The sequence below is a fragment of the Cataglyphis hispanica genome, chromosome 11, assembly GCF_021464435.1.
Source record: "Cataglyphis hispanica isolate Lineage 1 chromosome 11, ULB_Chis1_1.0, whole genome shotgun sequence".
Classification (NCBI taxonomy): domain Eukaryota; kingdom Metazoa; phylum Arthropoda; class Insecta; order Hymenoptera; family Formicidae; genus Cataglyphis; species Cataglyphis hispanica.
In genome coordinates, this window is record NC_065964.1 from 3,237,370 (window position 1) to 3,262,409 (window position 25,040).

The 25,040-nt window shown below is 30.9% G+C and overlaps 2 protein-coding genes across 11 annotated transcripts in view; one reads left to right on the plus strand and one right to left on the minus strand.

The window, feature by feature from the left end:
* The window catches only part of LOC126852719 (CDK5 regulatory subunit-associated protein 2), a 36,538-nt gene extending 16,871 nt beyond the window's left edge, over window positions 1-19,667 (plus strand). For 3 of the 8 annotated variants that reach the window (XM_050597802.1, XM_050597801.1, XM_050597800.1), the window contains 14 exons: window positions 1,292-1,350; window positions 8,916-9,190; window positions 9,482-9,644; window positions 9,954-10,093; window positions 10,636-11,046; window positions 11,439-11,648; window positions 11,736-12,062; window positions 14,713-14,820; window positions 15,620-16,873; window positions 17,040-17,324; window positions 17,399-17,623; window positions 17,732-17,932; window positions 18,461-18,692; window positions 18,830-19,667. In XM_050597802.1, coding sequence (XP_050453759.1) covers window positions 1,292-1,350; window positions 8,916-9,190; window positions 9,482-9,644; window positions 9,954-10,093; window positions 10,636-11,046; window positions 11,439-11,648; window positions 11,736-12,062; window positions 14,713-14,820; window positions 15,620-16,873; window positions 17,040-17,324; window positions 17,399-17,623; window positions 17,732-17,932; window positions 18,461-18,692; window positions 18,830-19,041 — 4,102 coding nt within the window. In that variant the 3' untranslated portion in view covers window positions 19,042-19,667. Of the gene's footprint in view, window positions 1-1,291; window positions 1,351-4,929; window positions 5,035-5,075; window positions 5,350-5,857; window positions 5,993-6,581; window positions 6,797-8,915; window positions 9,191-9,481; window positions 9,645-9,953; window positions 10,094-10,635; window positions 11,047-11,438; window positions 11,649-11,735; window positions 12,063-14,712; window positions 14,821-15,619; window positions 16,874-17,039; window positions 17,325-17,398; window positions 17,624-17,731; window positions 17,933-18,460; window positions 18,693-18,829 lie in introns of those variants that run through there. The other 5 variants (XM_050597806.1, XM_050597807.1, XM_050597803.1 and 2 more) reach the window with 5 other exon arrangements.
* Window positions 19,668-22,767: 3,100 nt separating this feature from the next.
* The window catches only part of LOC126852741 (LIM/homeobox protein Lhx3), a 41,925-nt gene continuing 39,652 nt past the window's right edge, over window positions 22,768-25,040 (minus strand). For all 3 annotated transcript variants that reach the window (XM_050597873.1, XM_050597872.1, XM_050597874.1), the window contains 2 exons: window positions 23,843-24,055; window positions 22,768-23,474 (listed from right to left, as the gene is read on the minus strand). In XM_050597873.1, coding sequence (XP_050453830.1) covers window positions 23,266-23,474; window positions 23,843-24,055 — 422 coding nt within the window. In that variant the 3' untranslated portion in view covers window positions 22,768-23,265. The remainder of the gene's footprint in view (window positions 23,475-23,842; window positions 24,056-25,040) is intronic.

The window sequence follows — 25,040 nt, forward strand, 5'->3', positions numbered from 1 at the left end:
AGAAGAACCGGAATAGGATTTACGTGAAATCTAAATAAAACTTTACTGGAAATCTCTTCGTCTCTCTCTTTCTCTCTCTCTCTCTCTCTCTCTCTTGTTGCTCGAGACAGCTCGGCCACGCAGCGAGTTAATATATATATATATATATATATATATATATATATATATATATATATATATATATAAACCTGTGTATTGTATGTAGATACTCGTATATATAGCGAGAGCTTCCTTAAACTACATCGGTAATGATTTCTAAGCAGAGCTACAACTTGAACGAAATAAATTCTGCACAAGCGGTTAATTTCGTATAACGGGCTCGTTTCTGCGATTATTACCGCGAAAATGACTCGTTTCATTTAGATCTTTAAATTAAATCATGATACTACTGTTATATAAGCACGGAAATTTTGATGAAAGCATTTTATATTTTATATTTGCAAATTGATATTTTTCTCTTGAATTATAATTTATTAAATTATTAAAATTATTTTATATGAATTATATTAATATAGTAGTTTTATTGATAAAATTAATAAATAAACTGACGAAAAATTTCATTAAAAAGGATTGTTACAACTATTATATACATACATACATATATATATATATATATATATATATATATATATATATATATATATAATTCAAATATATTTTGAAATTAATATGAAAAAAAATTGTCAGTTATTACAATTAATATGAAAAAAATTGTCAGTTATTACATTGATTGCTAATTATAATTATTAGATCCTAGAATTTTTACTATAATTTTTATTTTGAGCATAATTTTCAAAAAAAAAAAAACTAGTAATATGCCAATATTATTAATAAATAATATTGGTAGATAAAGCTTAAAAAGAAATATTCCTATAAATCATTGCCTACTCGCGTGTCAAAGGTATTGTTTTTTGTTTTTATTATTATTTTTTTTTTCAAATTATGCTATTGGATTCCTAAAAATAGAGCGTTCGACCTTTACTTTGATTCTTTTCAAACATTTTATCTAATTCGGTCCTGAGTATTTCTCGCCACGTACCTTAATACTATTTTTATTTCAAAGTTTTGTTTCAAAAACTATTCACACTTATCGTTTCTTATCATTTTTTATTTAAATTTAAACGCTAAGCAAATATATTATACGTTATAATTTAATTAATAAAATAAGATTTATTTATATCTACTCATTTATTTGTTTATCTCATGATCAAAATTAACATAATTTTAACAATCAATCATATTAACAATCAATTAATACTGTAATTAATTTTTTAATCTTACTTTGTTGCAGCACCAATAATATGCCGTTGCAGGACATTACAATGAGTCAAACTATGCCGTTGACAAATGGTGAGTAACTATATTAATTATTTACGTGATTTTCTATCGCACTACTAGTTAGTAATAACAATTATATAATATGTATATATGTATTATATAATTATATAATAATTTATTGAACAAATTGAATAAAATTTATAGAATCATTTATTGTTATTAATATTTAAATTTCAATGATAATTTCAAATTACTTAGTCCTTAAATCCGAATAAAAACTTCAAATAAAAGGAAAATTTGAATTTTGAAAATCTTTTTCTTTTTTATCGAATCTTTTCAATCATACTTATAATACAATTAATATTTTTTTCGCCGGGGAGGTCGTTCTTAAGAATAACCGGATATAATTTTACGCTCTATAAAGGCGAAGGCGAGGCGGAAGATATATTGCGAACGATTACACTCATATTTATTATTTACGACCTCGTGTAGCGACGATTATATCTTGTATCGGCAGATATCTCGATGGCTCGAGTAGCCACTCGAATAAATCGTCATCGATATTGCAAACTATAATAGGATGGCTCGATTATAGCGGCCTTTTCCCTTGCACGCCCACGTTTATTGGTCATTTCCCTTAAGTAATTGAACCCTCTAGCGCTTCTATTTCAATTACAGCTGTAGAGCTGCAACACGCAACTGTGATGCTGTTTTAGCCGCGTATCAGTTATGCTTTTCCTAGTTGATAATTGTTTTTATTTTTTATTTTAATTGATATGAGAATTAATCTATTTTTAGAGATACTTAGAGATACTTTTGTTTCTTTATTTTAATCGAAGATACGTAATATCTGATGGAAGATTATTATCTTCCATATTATTATTCTTGTTGAAACGAGACATTTTGCCAATTGAGCGTTTTTATAAAAAAATTTATTTAAAATTTATTAAAAGAGAGATAATATTTTATTTAATTACTTATATGGTTGGAAATTAATTTTGCATTCACGATAATATCTTTTCGATTCTAACAGCTAACATTTGCATTTGTTGTTTATTCATTATGTATAGAATTTTAGAGGTCACGTAGTAGATGCGTAGGAGTATCGCCGACACGTGGCTCGTTATTTCCATTTTCCATTCACACGATCCTTTATTTTCCATCATTATCTGCGTCGTTGCGATTCAATTATGCGACATTATTATACGGAGGTGCCGCACGTTATATACTCGATTAGCGAGAAAACGTACGTGACCGTCTATATAATTGTATCCAAAGCCGCTCGTGGGGCCAATGAACTTTCTTGCTCGCGGTTTTACTCTAGCGAGACGACGCCGAGCGTCGTCGACGAGTATACATATAGTGGTCCTGCGTCTGCGCTGGACCACAAGCGTATACGTCTGCCAACTTTTACGCTTCCTCCTTATCTTTTTCGCGATATTCTAATCCAAGTAGACTGCCATTCTCCAAGATTCTTGTCGATAGATGGCACGAAAAATATTATACTCGCACTTTTGAAATTGCAAGTTTATTTTCTAAAATTATAAAATAAACGAGAAAATTATATTTTAAAAAATTCTGCGCTGATGCGAGATGGGTCCGAAATCTACTCGAAATATCCAGATTTGAAGATACGAAAGAGCCGTAAGAGTTTGACCCAAATTTCACGGTTTCACCCTTACGTCATTGATTGAGCAGCGCTCGAATTACAGTTCAATTGGGACACATCCGCACTTTGATTCAGCTCTCGATGGGATCTAAAATGGTCAAATGGTCAAGGTCATGGGTACGCTTGCACGTCGCAAACGAAATAGCGTATAGGGTGAACATTAACGCCGCGCCTTCTAATCCGGCCGGTATGATTGTTTGTATCGTCTGAAAAATGTCTGCCGCGATCTCGTGTTACAGGAAGTGAGCATTTATTTCGGGGGTCCAGAAGCTCGTTGGTGTCGATGGAGTAGGGGACGAACGACGCAACGAGAAGCAGCGCGTATTTATTTTTGTAACACAAAAGAAATATAATTTCGTTATTTATTTGCACACCCGCAGTTAATTTCTACCTTCGTCTTTTTTAACATTTATAATTTAAAAAAATTTTTTGCAGACATTTACATATTTTTATATATCGTGCGCGAACAGTTTTTCTTATTATCGAATATTCGAGGTAATTTAAATATTGTAATTTAAAAGTTTTATTTTTCATTTTCTCTTGTTACATTCTGCAATTTATGCAACTTGCAAGAGTTACAAAACGTTATCTTTGAAATTTATGAATTTAGAAGATTGAAAACGCATTAGCATTAAGAGAACTCATGGGAGCCATCAAACTTTGTTAAGTGATGGCCGGATCAAGTAACTTCGAGTTGGTTCTCAACTTCGTTGAGCATTATTTGAGGATATTTTCATACATTTTTTTATATTTTATATTTATATTAATATAATAATACAATAATATAGATAATACATACAATAATATAGATAAATACAATAATAAAGATATATTTAAGTTGCGATATATATATATGTACAAGTAATTAATATATTAAAAAATAAAAATTCCTAAATATTTTACGGGAAATAATTTCAAATAATGTAAAATCCAAGTATTCCTTTTAATATTATGATTTTTGCATTTTATATTTTAAAATGTGCCATACTTTGAACCTTCTAATATTTTATATATCGAATTTTTTAATTTAACATTATACATTTTGTGTCACAAATGCTTATTCTAGAAGTTATATTTTTCATTTTGTTAAGGATATATCTGATTATTTTTTGGACTGAAACGAAAGATTAATTTCATTATATAATCATATTATATTGATGAGCAGACGTGTAGTCTGTTACAGGCATGGTGGCCTACTATTTGGGCTCCCGAAATAAACGACCATTTTTTTTTTTTTTGTTTCTAATCCAAATCTATCATGAAATTAGCCAGCTTCTTGTTATTCGGAGATACACGAGCGAGGCAAGTGTTGTGCATTCAAAGTTCAAAGACGCTTAAGAAACTGTTTCATGGATGACAGTAACATAGAGAGATGATTCACATATAAGCGACTATTGTTTGCGCCATTTCTTTTTTTAGATGCAAATCCGAATCAAAAGGCACAATTTTAAACAACTTTTTAACAAATTTTTTTTGTGACTTGGAAGCTAATTTTTAAAAACGTTCTTTATTTTTTTATCAATCTATATATTATATTTTTTATGTTTCTGCGGTTTTTTAGATTTTGAAGATCTAGTTTAAAAAATAAATTATTTTATCTAAATAAATTAAGAAAAATCTATTATTATTTTTTTATTATTGGATTAGATTTTATTTTTTTAACTTCTATTATCTTAAATTTCTATATGCTAACAAAAAATTTGAATTATCAATTAGACGTATAATTAGCTAATAAAAGTGAGGAGACGAATTTATCTTCGGAGATATTCTTATCGAGGCGAAATTGAGAGCAGCGTTCATCGCTGACCGGTGGTGAGATTTTAATTGTCGGCCAGACTAGCCAGATTGGTAATCTGGAGAGAGTGACGAGTGGGAAGCTCGCGAAACGGAGGCTGACCTGCCAAAATAAAGATAGTTCAAACCGTCCTGGCCTAAATGTGTCATCTATAAATACGCGAGCTCGCTTGCTTCGCGGTCTACTCGCTGGCGCGAATCGATATTGCAGTTGCATTTCTGCCGAAAATTGCGCGCAAGAACGAGAGACATTCGTCGAGTCGCGACATCAGACAGAAAATAGATTTGTTCTGGTGCGCGCACAAAGCTTTCGCGTCTCGACATTTTTTTTTTTCCCTCGCTTTCTTGAGCTTTCCGGGCTTTTCAGTTTGTCGGCTGTTAAGATACGTGATGTGTGTGTGTGTGTGTGTGTTAGTGATCTTCGCCGATGACAGTTCGAACGTGAATTCACGCTTGTGTTTAACATTACGACGTTAAAAAAAAAAAAACTTGCGTCTATAATGAAGCCTTCGTACTCGTAAAATGTGTTTTGCTTTTTAGAAAAAAAAAGTTGGGACGAGTGCCATGTAGTAAACACATATTTGCTCGTAATATGTACTTGTTAAAATGTAAACATTACGAAATATTATGTATTTCATTAAGATATACATACAATATAATATTTCCTTAAGAAATTTATTTAATGTTTCAAGTTTGGTTTTTTATCATTATCAATTGGATTCTAAGAGAAACTTTTTAATTTGCGAGAGATTTTATTATATTTAAAGATAAAAGAAATTGAAACAGATAATAATTGTTCTCACCCATCATGATTGGAAAAAGATTATGTCAAAAATAATTCAATATAGCTAGTATATGTAATTTATCTAAAAGTATATATAATTTATATATGGTATATATAATTTATCTAAAATATTTATTCTTATGTCTTATTATTTTTTTATCTGAATTATATTCAATAATATATGATTTTTATCAATTGATGACAATATAATTCAGAATGTTTTTTACAATAATGCTTTTGACGATAACAGTGCATTATATTTTTTTATGTTAAGAAGAAAATATAATTATAGCTATAGAAATATAACTATAGAAATAACTATATAACTATAGAATGACTTTGTCCACGGATAAATTTATTTCATACGACAACGTGACATTTTGGATACGAAGGATATGGAGAACGTGTAGATCGTTAATTAGGCGAGATGAATCACTCGTGTTCCACGGAGGAATAATCATTTCTAAGTAGCTCTGCATTACTTAAATAGGCTTGTCTCAAACTTACCATAAACCGTACATACAAGTACTTGAAATCGCTTTGCATGTTTTAATATATTTATTTGCAGGGTTGAAATTTATTTTGTCTTCAACTTTCTAATTTTGAGCAAGGTCTCTTTGGACACCATGGCTTAACAAATATTTTTATCAATAGTAAAGTATAAAAATCTTTACACATAAAATGATTAAACTCACTTCTTTGTAAATCTAATTATAATTTTTAAGACTTTTTATTTTATTTATTTATTTTTTAATGAAGTTACATAAATCTCACGATATCACAAATTTAATAGTTTATGTATATATATTTTTTATTGAAGAAAAATGTGTATATCGTTAATTTGCTTCCACTAGAAAAATGAATAATGAAGTTCTAACGAAAGATATAGATTAAATCTTTGAAAATTAATCATCAAATATAAACGCGATTCGAAAATACCTGTTTTTTGCGTTCTATTAAAAGAGGGAGGTTTTTAATTGACCCTTTTCATAAACGATGATTTGAAAGAATATACGTGGACATTCGACCTTCGCGAAATTGTATATAACGTTACGTGCGCGTCTAGAATATAATTTTAACCACGGGTTATAGCCTCGTGTCTTTTCGACACCGCTTATTATTCTGTGTCGCAGTTAATATTTGTGTAGTCGTCTTGTGTGAGGTTTTCTTTAGAGCGCCGGTGTATCTCGTTCAGTCCCTTTTCGCGATTTCGTACGGATGTTTAAAAATGTAGCGACTTCAAAAACGCTCTTTTCGTCGAATAGGATGTGGTAGGTCGTACTCGAGACCTTTTATCTTCTGGAGAAATCTCGATGACGGGCTCTTAAAAATCGAAGACGTGGTTATATATTTAATAAGAAAATTCTTAAAGATTTATAATTTTTCGATATGTAATATTATTACTAATAAAAATAGAATTTAAATATTAAATATAATAAGAGGACTATTAAACATTGATAAATATAGACTTTGCAATTGCAATTCTTTTTAACAATAGATTATTAAATAATTGATACGATTAAATTCTATAAACATCGCAACAACAACTTGCGTTAAGATTGTTTGCTTTCTATTTGTCAGCAATTGCTGGTAAGTGATAAATGACCGTAGCTCATAACTATTTGTAAAGAGCCTGCAGCAGTATCTTTTGAAAAGAGTATGGAAAGAAAAAACAAAACAAATTAACTATTAACTCTTTCAATGTAGTTATATAACACGCTGTTAACTATTTACAAATTCTCGTAGCTGTCTAATCCTAATAAAAATTTTTATATGCAATTATTATAATGATTATTTTAAGAATATAATAAACAGTACACACAAATTTTCCATTCCAAGCATATTCGGTCTGTTTTTGTCGGTTTTTATTAACTCTAAATATTATATATAAAAATATGGGGATATAATAATGCTCTTTTATCATTATTTCCATAGAAAATATAATATATGAATGAATTCTGATATTAAATCACTTATTAAATTATATATTGGAAAACATAAAAAATGGGACATAAACATGAAATGGAAGAGTATCACTCAATATTTATATATGTGACAGATTATTCTGGAATGTTTAATTTTGATATAAAAAACAGCACCTTTTTGGCGTTCGATGATGCGCCAAAATAATTTAATTTTGAAGATGTATGCGACGGCGCCGCCGAATCTTGCAAGGTGGATTTGGCACTGCTTACATTTGCCTAGAGAAGCTGAGAATAGATTGATTGATTCGACAGATGTTCCTGTAAAGAATTATTTTTAAAACAATATATGTGCTTATAAGAACTTTTTACACCGTCTTATATAGATACATAAAAACATGATCTGTATAGACAGATAATATACTTAATAAAAAAGTTATTATAGTATTTGAAATTAATTAGTATCCATATAAAAGAATTTATTATCGTAAAATAAAAATTTCTAGACGAACATTTGAGACAAATTTATAAATAATTACACGAAATATGTAAAAGTGACATATAATTATACAATTGTATGTTTTTTTTTTTTAATTTTCTTAAGAATTAGATATTAAATTAGATATTGAAAGTATCTGAACACGATGTTCTTTTATTTGTATCGTTCCATTTGAGACATCGAGCGAGGAAAATCGAGTATTTCGAAGATGATTAATTTCGGGTTTAACGAGGGTATACGTAAAGCATATCGCGGTTGTTCAAAATTCGTACAGATTTCATTAGCGGGTGTCGGAAATGATGCGGCCAGACCTGGAAACTGGATTATTCAAGCGACAGAGAGAAAATTGAATTTGACGGTGAACTTATGGGTTTTACTTCTCTCGTCGGTTTTGCACGTGATCTCGTCACGTTGCTTTCTTTAGAGATATCGCACACGGATACCTGTTGCTGATGCTGTTGAATAGAAAAAGAATTTTGCAATAAATATTTCATATTGTATAAATAATTGATAAGTCGTTGGATTTAACTTACGAAATACTTAACCTTTTATGTCTACAAATATATTTATATATTTGAATATTACCGTGGAGTCATGAATTAAAGTATTCGAAGGCAAATCTCATTTCACTTTGATCTTTATTTAATTTTCTAGAAGTAGAATAATTTTATTTACAATATTGAATTTGATGTAGGTCTTACATTTTTATTGCATTGTTCGTGAATAAATTAAAAAGGCAAAAATTTCATTTGCTGCAATAATTAAATTTATATATATTATACATATGATGAATGTGTCTTCTCTTTTTTGTTATTCTCTCTTTTCTTGAAAGTAAGAATTTAGTATTTACAGAAGAATTTAATGATAATTGCGGTGCAAAATTTATTAATTTATATTATTATACATAATATCTGTAAACATATAATTAGTGGGAGTTTAAGCAATTATTCTAAATGCTATCTGTTTCAGGTGGAAACACTAGAGCATATGGTGAGAATCTTCCCGAGGACAAAACCGGTGCGACAATGGCACGTTCGGGAAGTGGTGGAGGAGGAAGCGGAGGTGGCGGTGGTGGCGTGGGTTACGGTAGAACCATAAAAGAATACGAGGACGAGTTGAGCAGCTTGAAGAAGGAAAATTTTCAGCTAAAATTGCGAATTTATTTCCTGGAGGAAAAAAATCCTACGAGAAGTGGTATTAGTTCCTCCGATGAAGATATAATTAAGACGAATGTGGAATTAAAGGTAGATTGATTACATATAATATTGATTTTACTTGCGTAAAAATATAGATATTATTGAATAATATCTATATTTGAATAATATTGATAGTATCTTTAAATAGATCGAAGAGAAGATGTTTTTATTTAATAAATTCTGTTATGGATTATCTTTATTTATTTATAAGCATTACATTATATTATGATTTTTATACCAGTAAAATGTAATTTCTTAATTTCTTATATTAATTATTAAAATTTTATTATTTTAACGATTTATTAAATTTTTAATCAACGATGATATATTGATCTTTAGGACGAGTTGGAAAAATTAAGGAAGGAATTGATGGAGAAGCAAGTTCTTCTCAATCAGGCAGCCACAGCTTTCAAATTATATGAGGAGCAAAAAGCATCGACGCGGGATCAGTATCAACAATTACTTGAAATAGAGCGAGAAAAAGTAACCAAGCTCGAGAGAGGTAAATATCAGTTTATACTGTTCATTCCATTGTAAGTCTTCCCGAGCCGAAGAAGAATATCGGGGTTCTATGATGATTCAATCTTAGGACTTCTCTTTCAATAAGGCAATCTCTCTACTATTGAGCCACTTTATCATTCCATACTACCGTATTTTCTCTGTTCCCTTCTTTGAAGTTTACTCTAGGATTATTAAAACGTTTTAAAATTTTTATTTTGCAATGCAAATCATACACAAAATTTATTCGTTTTTTGTCATATTCATTATTTTTATTTCACATCTATTATATATAACTTTTCTGCTATTTCAGAATTAGCAGAACTACGTGAAGGAGAGTTAGATGCATCTGCATTTTACAAAGAAACTTTCGGTATCACTCCGGAACAGGCGTTGAAAAATGCGGAAAAATTGCGACAGATGGAAGAAATGGTGGCTTCTCTCGAAGCAGAGGTATGTTTGTATTTAAAAAAAATATTAATAGCAATTAACACATTATTTCTACAAAATTTTTAATTCTGCATTATTTTGATATGTAAAAAAAATTAATATATCATGCTATGAAGTTTTTATTGATTTATAAGAAATTATTTGCTAATGCTAAAAATGTAAATATTGCATATTTATTGCGTAATTATTATATATTGAGAAATATGTTTCTACAAATAACACATTTTTAGATAGACAATTACTTTGAGAAGAACGTAATGTTTTGCATTATGAAAAATATATATGTTTGCTTATTTTTGTTGAATAACATAAATTAATAATTAGAAATTTTATATATATATATATATAGTGGTCTATTATATTGAATATGATGTGGAACAAAGAACCGAGAAAAGTAGAGATAATATGAATTAAACTTTATTTTCTATGAATAATATATTTGAATAATATATTCCGGCTAAGACGATAATTTATGGAAAAACGTGTTTATAATACGCGAAAAAAAGGATTATAATTATTTATATGACACTTACCACGCGATTTAGGTGAAACAGACAAATGTCACTTTGGAGGAGGAACGTTACTGGGCGGAGGAACTTGAGAACGAGAGGGATCAATTCAGGGAGCAGTTGGATATACAGACGCAACTGCGAGAGAAGGAGGACTGTGATCGAGTGCGAAGTATTGAGAAACTGCGCGAAGAAGTAAAGGAGTTGAAAGAGGAATTACTCAAAAAGGACTCTATTGTGCAACAGTACAAGGACAATCTCAATGAACGGGACAGGCTGTTGAAGCAGAAAAATACGTTGCTGGAGGAAAAGTGTCGAATGTACGAAGAGATCAACCAAGTATCCGAGAAAAGGAAAAAGCAGATCATTCAATTGAGGACATCCGTGAAAACACGCGATGACGCCCTCGCAGAAATCAACAATAAGCATCGAGCACTGTTATTGCAGGTGAATTAAGTCGATTTTTACTTTTTAAATAATATAAAGTTTTTATTGCACTGTTATAAAATTTGTTATGGAGATCTTTAATAAATTGTGGGATCGAGATATTGATTGTTTTGAAGATTTATTATGTATTTAATATTATCGATATTCTTTGTGAATGACTACTATCGTATATCATCAAATATCTGTCTTTAATTTTTGATTTTACTAATAATAATATAATAAATATAATTTTATATACATTGAATATATAATCTTAGAATATAATAACTAACATTAAATATATATATCGCAAAAATATGCAATCACAAAAAGTTATGTTCACTTATGTAACTAAAACTGATATTCTTATTTATTTTTCTATTTGTTATAATTCTCCGGCTTTTATTTTGCAGTACGAAAACTATGGTAAGCGTTCTTCGCCGCCTAATAGTCCTTTGGCTGTAACTTCGCTGGCGACTGCCGAAAATTTATCGCTATTTGTGGGGCAGAATAAAACTAAATATGATGGTGCCAATGATCGCGAATCGAGTACAAAAGAAAATTCAGCGAGTTTGAATTCACCCTTAGGCGGGGATGGCAAAGAGATTAGGCAGTTAATCAAGGTTAATAAGATTTCTCTCTCTTTTTTATTATTATATAGTTTCACGCAATAAGATAATTCAGCTTATATTAAAGAATTCGAATTACAGGAATTAGAAGAGCGAGATAACGAATTGAAACGGCAGGAGGAGACCAGAAAACAATTGATATTAAAATTGTGCAATGCTCAGAAGCAGGTGGAAAATTCGGAACAGAAATTGAAAAAATTAGAAGGCGAATATGACAAAGCCATTAGGGCGATACAAGGCTTCGTTGAACGCGAGCAACATCTCCAGGATATATATTCCCGTAAGGAACAAAGGATCTTGGAACTAGAAAAAGAAATGCGTAAAGGAAGAAACAGTAACGATCTCGTTTCGTTGAAGGATCTCGGCATCAAGAATATAGAAAACTCTCAAAATGATCCCTGCGAACAGGTTAATATTGCGAATTAATCTTGTTTGCCAATCTCTATGTTTCGCGTATTTAATCGCTTTCTTTTAACGCAAAGTTTTATTGTTTCTACGACATAATTTTTTTATAGATGATGCTTCAAGATTTTGATAAGAAATTGATACTTATAATTTTTTATTTTATGATTTTTTTTGTAATTTACTAATATTTATTAATTAACATAACAAATAATTTAATTTTTTATATCAAGACATAATATTTACGCGATTTATTATGTCGAGGATACAACTTATTGATATACAAACGTCTTTAAAAAAAAAATGTTCAGATTTTTTTTTATATTGTTATAATAATTCTAGATAAAATTGCGTTATCTGATTTATTGTTTATTTAATACTTTATTTTATGTATTTTCAATGCTTTATTGAACCTGTTGATAGTAAAATTATCGAGATTTATTCGATCTTTATAAAAGCATAAAAAATTTTATAATTATATTATAAGAAAATTTTGATTGTTTTGCCAAAATATATTAAAAATAAGTATTATTATATAGTAGAGATAGTAGAAATTATTAAATATTAAATATTATTAAATATTAAAGTAATGTTTCTGAAGCATGCCAGTTATTATTTCATTTTTAATTTCGTTCATCGCTTGAAACTCGAAATCCAGTTTGTAATTATTGCAGTTTTGATTTTTCTGGAAAATTTTCTTTAATTTCATCGTATGTCGTTATACGTACTATCGTATTATATGTATATCGGCATAGGATCAAAATATTTAAAAAAAAAACGAAATAATTATTAAATATCTATCAAATGAGCATGGAATTATTACTTATATAAATTTCTTTTTTATTTTTCTTATCCTTTTGCATGATATTTTTTATCTTTTCTTTTCATTATTATCATTATTTTTTCTTTTACTTTTATTTTATAAAGTTTTTATCTCTTTATATTTGCTTGTCAATATTATAAAGTTTTTTAGGGAGCCTAGTCAGCGAAAGATCTTTGAACCGTAAAACGACCTGGTATCTCGAGAATACCGTGTGCAGAAGACGCGGTCGTCTATTAATAGAGACCGCCGCCTCTTCTCGCAGCTTCTTACGGTCTACGCGTCATGATCCGCGGCAGTCTTTATACGAAAATTCATCTCGACCGATCTTAGCCGCCGCAGCTGCGGTAGCGCCGAACGAATAATATTACACGAATATACATAGCAACACGTGCAACAACGTGATAAATCCGTCATCGATTTTCCAATTTTCTTCACGAGATATCACGAGAACGACTCACATATAACTATATCACATATACGACTCTGGAAATATCGCGCGATTGATAACCCTTGACGTAGTGAGAAAATCGCAAATTACTGTGTGTCGAATAAATAAAAAATAATACCCGAGAAAAATTTCTGAAAATAAAAAAGATTTTTTTTAATTCAATAAAAAATTTAAAAAAAATTATTGATAATTTTATTGTGAATTTGGTAACTGATTACCGATCATAGTGTGCTGTAGCACAATTCAAAATTTAGATCTGACGACTATATATCGGCGTAATCTTGCCGAGAAGAGATATTCACCAGTGCTGATCACGCTAGCACTGACGTAGAGTATCTATTCGCGAGTCGTTTGTTGCTTGTGTTGTTGTTGAGAATTAAAAAAGTTCAACATAACTAAATATGTTCTCTTGTCTATGTGCCTCAATGAGGATGGAGGTAGGTATAATATTGTCGAGTGCTGTTCTTCTCGGGATTCCCGTTAAGAGAGTATACTGACTGTACTCTACTGGGCTCCCTTTTTACAATGTTCTTTCAGCTTCAGATATTGCAGATTAAAAAATGATTTATGTTAAAATGTCAGTGGTTATTGAGATCGATGAATTAATTTAGAAATTAATTATAACAAAACATTTTATAGAAAAATAAATGCAATCTTATACTGCTCGTATTGTATGAATTAAGTAATTTAAGTCATCGATGTCAAACCTATGACATAACAATTATTGATCTCAAAAATTTTCAAAGCTATTTGTTACTAAAACAAAAACTTTGCCAGTCTTTATCACTACTCTGAAACAAAAGTCCAATCCAATTGTTTTAATAGAATTAAAACATATTTCTTATATTATCTTATGTTTTATATATATATATATATATATATATATATATATATATTCTCTGTTCTATATTTTACATATATATAAAAATATTAAAAAAATTTTTTTATTGGAACAAAAAATTCACCATTATTATATTTCGTACGATTGAGAATGATATAATATGTATATTTTATCCAAGGTTATATATATAAGTTTTAGAATGGCATATTTCTTCTGCAATGAAAAACCAGAAGAGATTACAAAAAACGTATTTTCCTTTTAGGGACCGGCGATTGTCACACTCGTACCGCCGCGATGTTGGTCTAAGAAAACGAAAAATTGATGAATGTATAATCGTTTCTCTGTATAAAAATTTGTATCTTGCATGTAACATCTTTGCAATTAATTCTTTTTACCGCTTCTCAGAAATCCCGTTTCTCACACACTATATATACATTGATTTTTTGATCTTGCTGTAATCGAAATTATATATTCGAATAAAGTATTTTCGGTGAACCTAATGTTTTGAGTTTTATTGACGTAGAACAATACTTTATGCTTGCAGCAACGTTTCGAAGAAATGGAAAGCAAGATCAACGACCTACGGGACCAAATCGAGACAATAAAAGCTGAGAAGAGTCTCTTGGAAAAACGGACGCAAGTCGAGTCTGAGGTACAGTGGAAATATAATTTATTTTTTATATTGTGATATTTTGCACAAGATATTCACATGTAATATAATAATAATAAAACAATATTTTGTGTATAAATAAATAATAAATAACATAATACAATAATTGAATATATTTTATCTACTTTTAAAATATTTTTTTAAATTGAATGTTTGCAAATTGTATTTTGTTAATTATTACATCTATATTTTTCTTGATGTATAATTACTTATATAATTATTTAAATAATTTGAAAGAATAAGCAAAATACACAGTTCAAATATATATATATATATATATATATATATATATATATATATATATATATATATATATATCATACAATGTTTGCGATACTTTAAATGGAAATCACATTAATTTGAATATTAGCTCATAGATGATGCATTAGAAATATATCTAGGAAACATATATACAACTAGATTTATTATATACTTAAAAATGATATATTCATGTTAACTATGATAATAAATACGTTTAAAAATATTCAATATGATTGCTACAGTATTTTATATTTACACCAATTTAAAGATTGTCTTTCTTTTTTAAATGATTCATAAAAAAAATATAAAAATTATATATGTATTGTTTAAAACTTCTAGTTAACTTTTATTAAAATAAACAATATTTTTTTAATATATCGTAATTATATCTTATTTGCACGTTTACATTTTATTACAAGTAAAACGTATGTCATAAACGTGTTTAAAATAATAGTTGTATAATAATACAGTCTACTTTTGTGAAAATTAAATTAATTTTATTTTTTTCTTTATTATATAGGAACTTCAAGAACGTCTTCATGATAAGGAGCAAAGAATTGAGATTCTGGAGACAGAGAAGCAGATTATCACGGAAGAATTAAAGGACAAAATTGCCGAGCTCGATAAGCTGAAGCACACTGAGGCAAACAGCGTTAATGAAGTTACTACTACTAATCATTACAATGATACTCCGCAAAGAGATGAATTGCTTGAACAGCTGAACCAACAGAACGCTGAGATCGAGGAGAAAAACCGCAAGATCGAGCAGCTGACGAAAGAGTTGCAGGTGACGACTCAGAATCTTCAGAAGCTGGTCAACACAGAACTCTGGAGTAAAAATAAAGAAATTGCCAAATTACACAATCACATGACGGCATCGTACGGCCACGACAGAAGTCGTAATAAGTCCGAAACCGTCCAGGAAGCCGATAATTCGCAGCTGACAAATCTGATTCGCGAACTGAACGAAATTGGTGTTAAAGTCAATTTCGTTGACGAGACTGTGCAACTTGTTTACATAAACGGAAATGAAACGGTGAATGTGAAGACGTTAAATGAATATGTTCAGAGGTTGACTAATCAACGAAATGATCTGGAAAAGGAAGTAGATTATCTGAAGTGGTTAAAACTCGTAGCAAAGCCTGATATCGCCGCGGAAATCGATGGCGATTGTGGCAACGAGACGGAACGGGCGAAAAAATACTGTGAACTGCTGCGTACGCATCTGAAGGACTTGGTGAAATTCATGAAAGAGATGCTACAGAGCGCTGATCGCGCGGATACCGTTGGTAATGAACACAAGAAGATTGTGCTAGACGTTTTGCTCAATTCTAAGATCTTGTCGAACGATTTTGTGCGTGCTCTTGAAGGCATGACCGTTCAGGACGATGTGATCGTGAATGGCAGAATGGATGGTTCTGTAAAAAGGAGTCGATCCGAAAACATTGCGGAGACGACAAAGAATCAGGCATCGCAGTCAGATTCTGAGACGTTTTCGGAACCCGATCGAACCGTTTCCATGGCTAGAATTGGCCTGCAGGAAATGCAGTATAAGAATCCCAGCCGTTCCAGATTTACAAAGTACACGAAGACCTGCAGCGATTCCGAAGACTCCGCAGACTACACTGTGCCTTACTACAAGACCTATCAGAACGATCTAAATGATTTGGACACGAGTTGCCAAATACAAGAGCTGAAAGAAACAAATAACATGCTGTATTCTGAGCTTAGCGCCCTAAGGAATGATTTGGTTACGAAAGTCTCTTTCGATTGTGTGAGTATATACATATTTGAATTATTGGTTAGCTATTTATTAACATAGTTTATGATATCAATTGTTAATTAAAAGTTACGAAAAAATTTGTTTCTTAATTTTATTATTTTTATTATAAATTTATGATTTATTGAATTTAAAATATAGAAACTGGATTTATTTACAGACAATTGATGAAAAATTAACTCTATTTATTACAAAATTGGAGAAGTCCCAAAGGTTTTGTGAAAAGTTGCAAGCTTCCTTAGAAAAGAGAATACACGAATTTCACGTGTTAAGAAAGGAGAACAAACAAAATAGCTTTCGCAAAACGCAAATGGAGAAAAAAATCAATGACGTTGAGCAAATGGCAAGTGAAATGACAAAACAGAAAGCTGAATTTTTGCAATATAAGGAAAACGAGAGGAAAACCATGGAAACTTTATTAACTCTCAACAAGGAAAACGAATCGGTTTGGAGCATTGCTTTCTTACATTAGTTGAAAAAAATTGGACATAAATTCAATTGCACAATTATTTATTTCAGATGCGAGTAGGAATTAAACGGTTGGAAGAAGAGAACGAAACTGCCAAAACGACTATATCTACCTTGAGAAAAGATCTGGACCATCTTACTCTTTCGCATAGTCAGATACTTGTAGAGAATACCAAGCTGACAAACGACAAATTAAGACTTGAGCAAGAAATAAGGAAAATGGAGAATCGATACGACGTGAATGTTCGTTCGCTGCATGATAAATTCAGCAAAGAGGTAAACGAGGCTGGATTAGCTTATGAAACTCCCTTCCTTTTCTGTTTGTATACGTGTATACGTGCGCGCGCGATAATATTACTAATATGTAATGTCACCGTCGTACAGATATTTGATCTTAATCAGATCAATGATTCGCATCGAGCAAGAGTGCAAGAGCTCGAAGCAACGAATAAAGAGTTCAGAAGACATATGGCAGTGTGCGAGACTAGTGATTCGGCACCGAGCTCGAGCGGCGTATCGTCTATACCTACAGACGTCACGCTCAAACAAACCTGCGATATTCTACATGAATATCAACCTTATAATGTTAGTTGTTCCCACATTTTTTAAATGTGCAAATGTCTGATCTTAGCCTTATCTATAGATTGTAAATATTAAAAATTGTAAATGTGAAAATATTTTTGAATTTGAAATAAGCGGCATGTAAAGACTTCTCAGTATTAGTGATTTCACCTTATTGACTGGTAACGATATGTTTTAATAATTGCACGGCACGAGTTATTCTAATTAGACAACTGCATTTGACACTCATCATGTATAATATAAGTAAATTCTCTTAGAACATTGTGCATGTTAATGATGCTTGTGATACATTATAATTGTATATTATATATATATATATATACAAACACACACATATATACGTACATGTTACATATTATGTGATTAATATAATATAATTTATGCATTATTATAATAAATTTTATATAATTTCAGTAGAAAAATATATGTGATTGAGTTACACATATTACAATAAATTTTGTGTTCCTTTGTTTAAAATTTTCAATTTTTTTTATGTGTGATTTTGATTTTTATTTGTTTAATTTATTACAGAACTTGCAATATTGGCAGTCGACAAATTATTATACGCTTGGAGGACGTAGTAAATCCAGCTGTTCGCCGGATTTAGGAATAGAAAGTGATGCCGCCGTCACCACGATAAGGCCTTTGAAAGATACATTGAAAATCACAGAATCTATGACTAACTTATTAAGTGATGAAGATAGTGGGAATGGTAATCACAGAGCTCGAGATACAAACAGTGAAAGTCCATTACCAATAGAAGGTGTGCTTTGAAATATACATTATAAAAAAAAAAATTATATATATATATATATATATATATATATATATATATATATATAATATAAGGCTTTCTAAATTAATTTTTAAATGATAAATTGTTTTGTAATTTTTTTATAGGTCTTGATGAGGTAGAAACTTTGAAACAAGAAAATGAAGCATTGAAACGAAGACTGATGAAAACTAGGAGAGCATTAGAGGACACGTTTGAACACCTATCAGCTTCAAATAAGAATAAAAAAAACGTTGAAAAGGCGATAATAAAGCAGCTTATGGTTACTAGAAATGTCCTAAAAAAAACGAGGACATTTAATGAACCTTCGGACAATTAATAGAGATTGCAGACTGACAAATCAAGAAATATTGCACAAAAAAAATAGAGCACGAAATTGTTACTCGTTGAATTGTTCTCATAGATTAGCTATTTATTAATGCATGTTTTATCTATTTCTCATTTATCATCTCTTCTCGTATTTTCGAGATGAGAAAACGAACAATACATATCGGTACAAAAGATTATGATACTCCTAGACATATTACAAAAATTTCTAAACGAAAAAGATTTTTAAGTGAGAAATATTTTCATACAAAAAACGGAACGTGTTATTTTCATTACAAAAAAAATATATATACATATATATATATATATATATATATATATATATATAAACGAAAGAATTTAAGACGAATTGTATATTGAGATTTGTATATATTTATATAGACGTAATGAGAAAGAGACATTTTTATAGATTTTCTTTCCATGGAAAATTGTTCTTCTAAGAGTTGATGATGGCGCGAATCGCATCGGCCTTGAAATCAGTCTTCGTTCATTGACCTATTTTGCTTTGTGAATAACAGAAATTTGCGTATGTGTGTATATATAATTATTGCATGTGTGTATCATTATGTAGCATCTGTACATAATACCACTTAATAAAGTGCCATTGATATTTAGAAATTGTGTGCCAATTACAAATGCATATTCGTGATACATATACGATGTGAAATGTGACACGGATAGTTCATTACCTTATGCTAATTTATGCGTCTCGAATTTTTATTCTATATTTTTCAGTTTTTATCCTTCGTATTTTACATCTATCTCCATTTTAATTTTAATTTACAACATATCACGATATATCTTGGAGTGTGGAAATAAAGCCACGCATGACGTAAGATTATGATAGAATTTTTATTATCACTCCATGACTAGATAATAATATAAAGATCCGTAATAACTCATAGTGATGTGAAGTTTACGAACTGCGCCAGACATGCGAACACCTTCGACCGCACACCCGGTGGTGAGGATCGAAGAGAAATATGATTTTTATACTGTACAACATTAATCTCTCTTTTATGAGTCTAATATATCTTTCTTACCGTTTCTTTCCCTTTGCAATATAATCGTACTCGCTGTTATGTGAAACGTTTAAAGGGCAGGTAAGAGAAAAGACAAAGAAGGGAGCATGATAGGGAGACAGAAAGGAGGGAGGAAAGTTGGGAATGATATTTATGCATATTATATACAATTCTACAATGATGTTCTCTCTCTTTCTGTCTCTTCTTCTGTTACTACTGCTCGTATTGTACGCAAGCTCGCCATTTAATAACAATATGAGGCATATGAACTTAAAAAAAATCACAATATTTTCCTGTTATTTTATTTATATTATTTTCTGCGTGCATTTAAATGTTGTTTTTGTCACAGAATTTAGAAGATATACGAACTCTTTTGGAGTAATTTTATGGCGCAAATGTATAATCTTTTTTTGTTTTTAAGGAAATTGATTGTTACACGCAGTAATCCTCTTTTGACATATTCTCTCAAAAATTAACAATTAATGGAAATATTAGAAAACTTACAATATTATAATGTAAAAAATATTCTTTCATGATTTAATTAATCGGAGAAGATATTAGTATGACAAGGAAGACGAAAAATAATCAATCTCCAAGTTAATTATCTCCAAGCCTCATATTATTATCACGCGTTACTATTATTGTTAGCATTATCGTACATCAAGTGCATCGATTCACATATTTCTCTTTCCTGTTTTGATTATCAACATATCGCTTTACGAGTCGAGAACTGATTTCTCTGTTGATTTCTTCTCTGTCACTTATAAATTATCATTAATCAACAGCTTTATGTGACCTCGTAATAAATCAACGAGCGAGGTGCAGTTCGAAGTTATTATAATTTTGATCGTTGACTGCATAGATCGACGTACAAAAGTAGCAGCGCACAGAGAGTTAGAGATCGTATAATTTTTGAAGATTGTACGATTTCTACGAAGCTTTGCATTCACTTCTCAGGCTTCGAATTTCCTCAGATACAGTAATAATTTAAATGCAGCCATATATAAATTGCATAAATAACATTCGTTTGAAAAAACTTTTACAGTCACGTCAATATCGTTAACGTAATATATTATTTACGTTGCGTCTTTTGCACGTCGATAATTTTACGCAGCTTCAACTAACAAGGGAATGTTCCCAATTCAAATCGTTCGATTTTTTTAATATCACTAATGTTAAAAAAAAGAATAAGAAAATTCAATAAAGCAAAATTGTTTTACACGAAACTTGTGATTCGCACATACAGATATGTTACGATAATTTTCAGATTTAAATAAAACGATTTTGAATTTTTTTAAGATTGTAATTAAGAAAGAGTAACAATTGAAATCGAACATTCTGGATTGGGTCAACTTTTCCCATGGGTCTAATTCGCGAATTATTTACAATACACATCTCAAGATTCTAGTGTCACACGCAAGCAAGATAGATCGCCAAATCGCACACCTCCGACGCCGATTTTCAGGATTCAATCCTTTTTGAAGGACCACCTAAATAACGATAATAAATCGAAACAGATCGTTTTATTTCGATTCTATATCTCAGAGAGCTTTTTATTTTCTTTTGTCGACAATAAATCAACAAGATATAATAATATTATGAAAAATTTATATTATCTTCACATTCTCATCTGAGATTACGCACAGATTCCCAAACATCTTTGACAAGAAAAAAGAATAATACATATGTACATATTAAAACACTAATTGGATTACGAATATTTATACAGATTATAAAATACAAATTTATACAATTACTTTTTGGTGTCCTCGAAAAACTGTAGCATGAAAATCGGGCTCATGTCAGAGGCAGTGGTATAATCATATGAATGATCACATTCGTCGTGATGATGCGAATTCATCCCTCTAGATCGACTATCGCGCGGTGAGAGTGTATCGTATATTAATATACCAATATCTCGGTATCGCGAAACTGTCGCGTGTTATAAAATTTCTTTCTTTCTATGCTTCTTTGTTTCGCTCAAACGAAATTGATGAATTGATGGAAAGTGATACTCGGAAATTATTAATGATCGATGACTCGGAATCAGCAACTATCGCATTCCGTTCACCGAATCACGACGAATCGATCCGCGTATCGAACAATCCTGGGGGGAGGGGGACACGTTTAACACTACCTCCTATTTATTACTCGACAATCAAACTCCGTAATACCAAGAAACGAGGAACTTGTACATAAATATATTAATCGTAGTATCGAATTGCGAATCGTACGTGTGTCGTAAGTATAATGTTACACGGCGCCGATGTGGCCGCTCGACGTTGACGAGAGATCGTATGAGAAGGGACGGTGTAAAATACCGATGTAGAATAACTCGTGGATTATCATGCGCGAATATCATGTCCCGTCGTCGTTGAAGATGATGTCGTGTCATCTTTATCGAGAATAATCTTCGATAGATCTTTTCTTGTAATGTTATATTACAGTTTTCGAAAAATTTTAATCAACAGTTCATTAATTCAAAATCATTCTAATATCAATTCAATGAAAGATCTGAAAGCGAAGAAAGCGATATCTATTTTAATTTCAGTTGATGAACTTTTTTTCATGTTGAAATATTTATATAATATAATTATAAATTTTGTTGTAAGTTTTACAAATTATTTATATTTTTTACAATAAATGAAAAAAGTATTTTACTAAATATTATAAATATATATATACATACACGCAATTATAATTATGCAATAATTAATATATTGCAATAAGGTCTCTAAAAAATGAAAAGGTACAAATCTATTTTAAACAAACAATCCTGTTTTTAATTGAAAAAAGAATTTTGTTCAAGATGAAATGATATATATTATCTGTATAGAACGCAACGCAAAATATATCTATAAAAATATATGAAAAATGTTAATAATGATGTTACTAAAAAATTCCTTTACATTTAGTGAAGAATGGAAATTACCGTACTTTCGCTTTTAGATCTTTCATGTATAAATCCATTAAGGACACTAAAATAGATTCAGACTTTAATCCAATATATTCAAATCCGAGATTTTTTAAATTTACAATATCTCCCATTTTTCGTTTGAGGACATATCGCAGAAGATGAGATCTCTCTTCGACTTTCCTCGAGGACGACGACGGCGTAATCGATTTTAGACGTACGCCCCGCGCCGACAGCACGTTATTCTATACGGTATTTGGCGACGCGCGGTTTTGGCGGGTTATGTGGCGTAATGGGAGTGGGAATGATGGTGCGCGTGCGGGGGCGGTGGCTCACCAAGCCAGGAATCCGGCGACGGCGGAAATTCGGGATAACCGCCGGCACCGCTGTTATTGCCACCGCTGTTACCGCCACCTCCGCCACCACCACCGCCGCTTGACTCGTTACTCAGATCCGACGCTGGTCCTGGCACCATGCCGCCCGGTCCCCCTGGAATCATACGTTTTCCGTCAGTCGTAAACTTGCGACGCGAGCCGGAATAGTTTAAGCTTAAGTTCCTCCCTGTCTCAATCCGAGTATATTATTGATCACCAGTCCGAGAGAGATTGAGGAGGCTGGGGGAGTTCAGTTCGGACAGTTCGAAATATTACAAGAATTGAAAAGTATAGAATCTTTCGAGACACCAGCATGGTAGCTGAGAAATAGTTAACGGTACCAAAAATTAATATATAGTGGAAAGTTTTATATCTAATGAATTAATTGAGAAAATTGATTTTTTATACGAACGGTACAATATACATTATTATTATTGTGGGTTTATCAGTTAAAAAAAATTGGTTTTTTTTTTTTTAATTTACCGAGAGTGGTGTACACCGAGAGACCAGCGTCTGGCGGGTACGGAAACTGGGGTGGTAAGGACGGCGATCTGGACGTTGAGAGATACGGAGGTGTCGTCGCTCCCAGATATCCACGGGGCGGTCCACCCCCGGCCCCGTTTCCACCGCCGCCTGGACTTGCGCCCTCGTCCAGGCCCATGTTGACCACCGTTCCGTAGCTGTCATTGCTCAAATCTGCAAGCAAAACGGTCCGCTTTTAAGATTTCAGAACGAAAGTTATGAAAAAAAGAATGCTTAAGCGCGTTTCCTTAAAGAAAAATATTTTAAATATTTAAAATCAAATACACAGATCAAATACACCAAAATCTAAATAAGACTGTTGGATAAAGATTGGCTAAAATGAGCGTTTTTTTTATATTTTGATGGGCTATCTATTCGTAATGAAAAATCGTCTTTTAACGCCGTAACTTTTGAAAGTCGAAAGTCGAGTTGCCAGCGACCGGCATCCATTGTCTGGGATTCCCAGTACCCAGATGCCTGTTATCCGAGGGGAAGACGATCTTGTCAAATATTCAGGAGATCGCAGAGGCTAACTGCCGGCGCACCGTGTCCGAGATTTCAGGAAGATTGCGGGCCATTGAATTTATGCTTGCTATTACCTGTACTTATTCGAGAACGGATACCGCGTACATAATACACCGCTCGTCTAAATTACTTTGAAAGAATCGGCTGATGCGATTATTACAAATAATTTCGATATATAATTATTTCACGAATCTCATTAATATAGCTATCAGCTGTGTGCATGTAATGCAATCATTTTATATCATATATATTTTTTGCTATTTTTTCTCTTTCTCATACACATTCAAAATAATGAATATTATCATATCTTTCTAATTTACGTTTAATTTTCTATTCTATTTTAATCAAGTATATTATTTTATCATATTATTTTATCGAAATCCATATATTTATAAAATTAACTAAAATTGAATTAATCTGTTTTTAAAATTAAATGAACAAGTTCCATTTACATAAAAAATTTTTGTTACAATCACTTGATTAGTAAGATTAGATTAGTAAAAAAAAAAAATTATTAGTTATAAAATAATTTATAAAACCGAGAAGAATTGTGACACTAGAGTGCATAGTTGTATGAGCCTCTTCTCTTGTTATCTTCTTATTATCTTAGAGAGAATAATAGAATAATAATGCA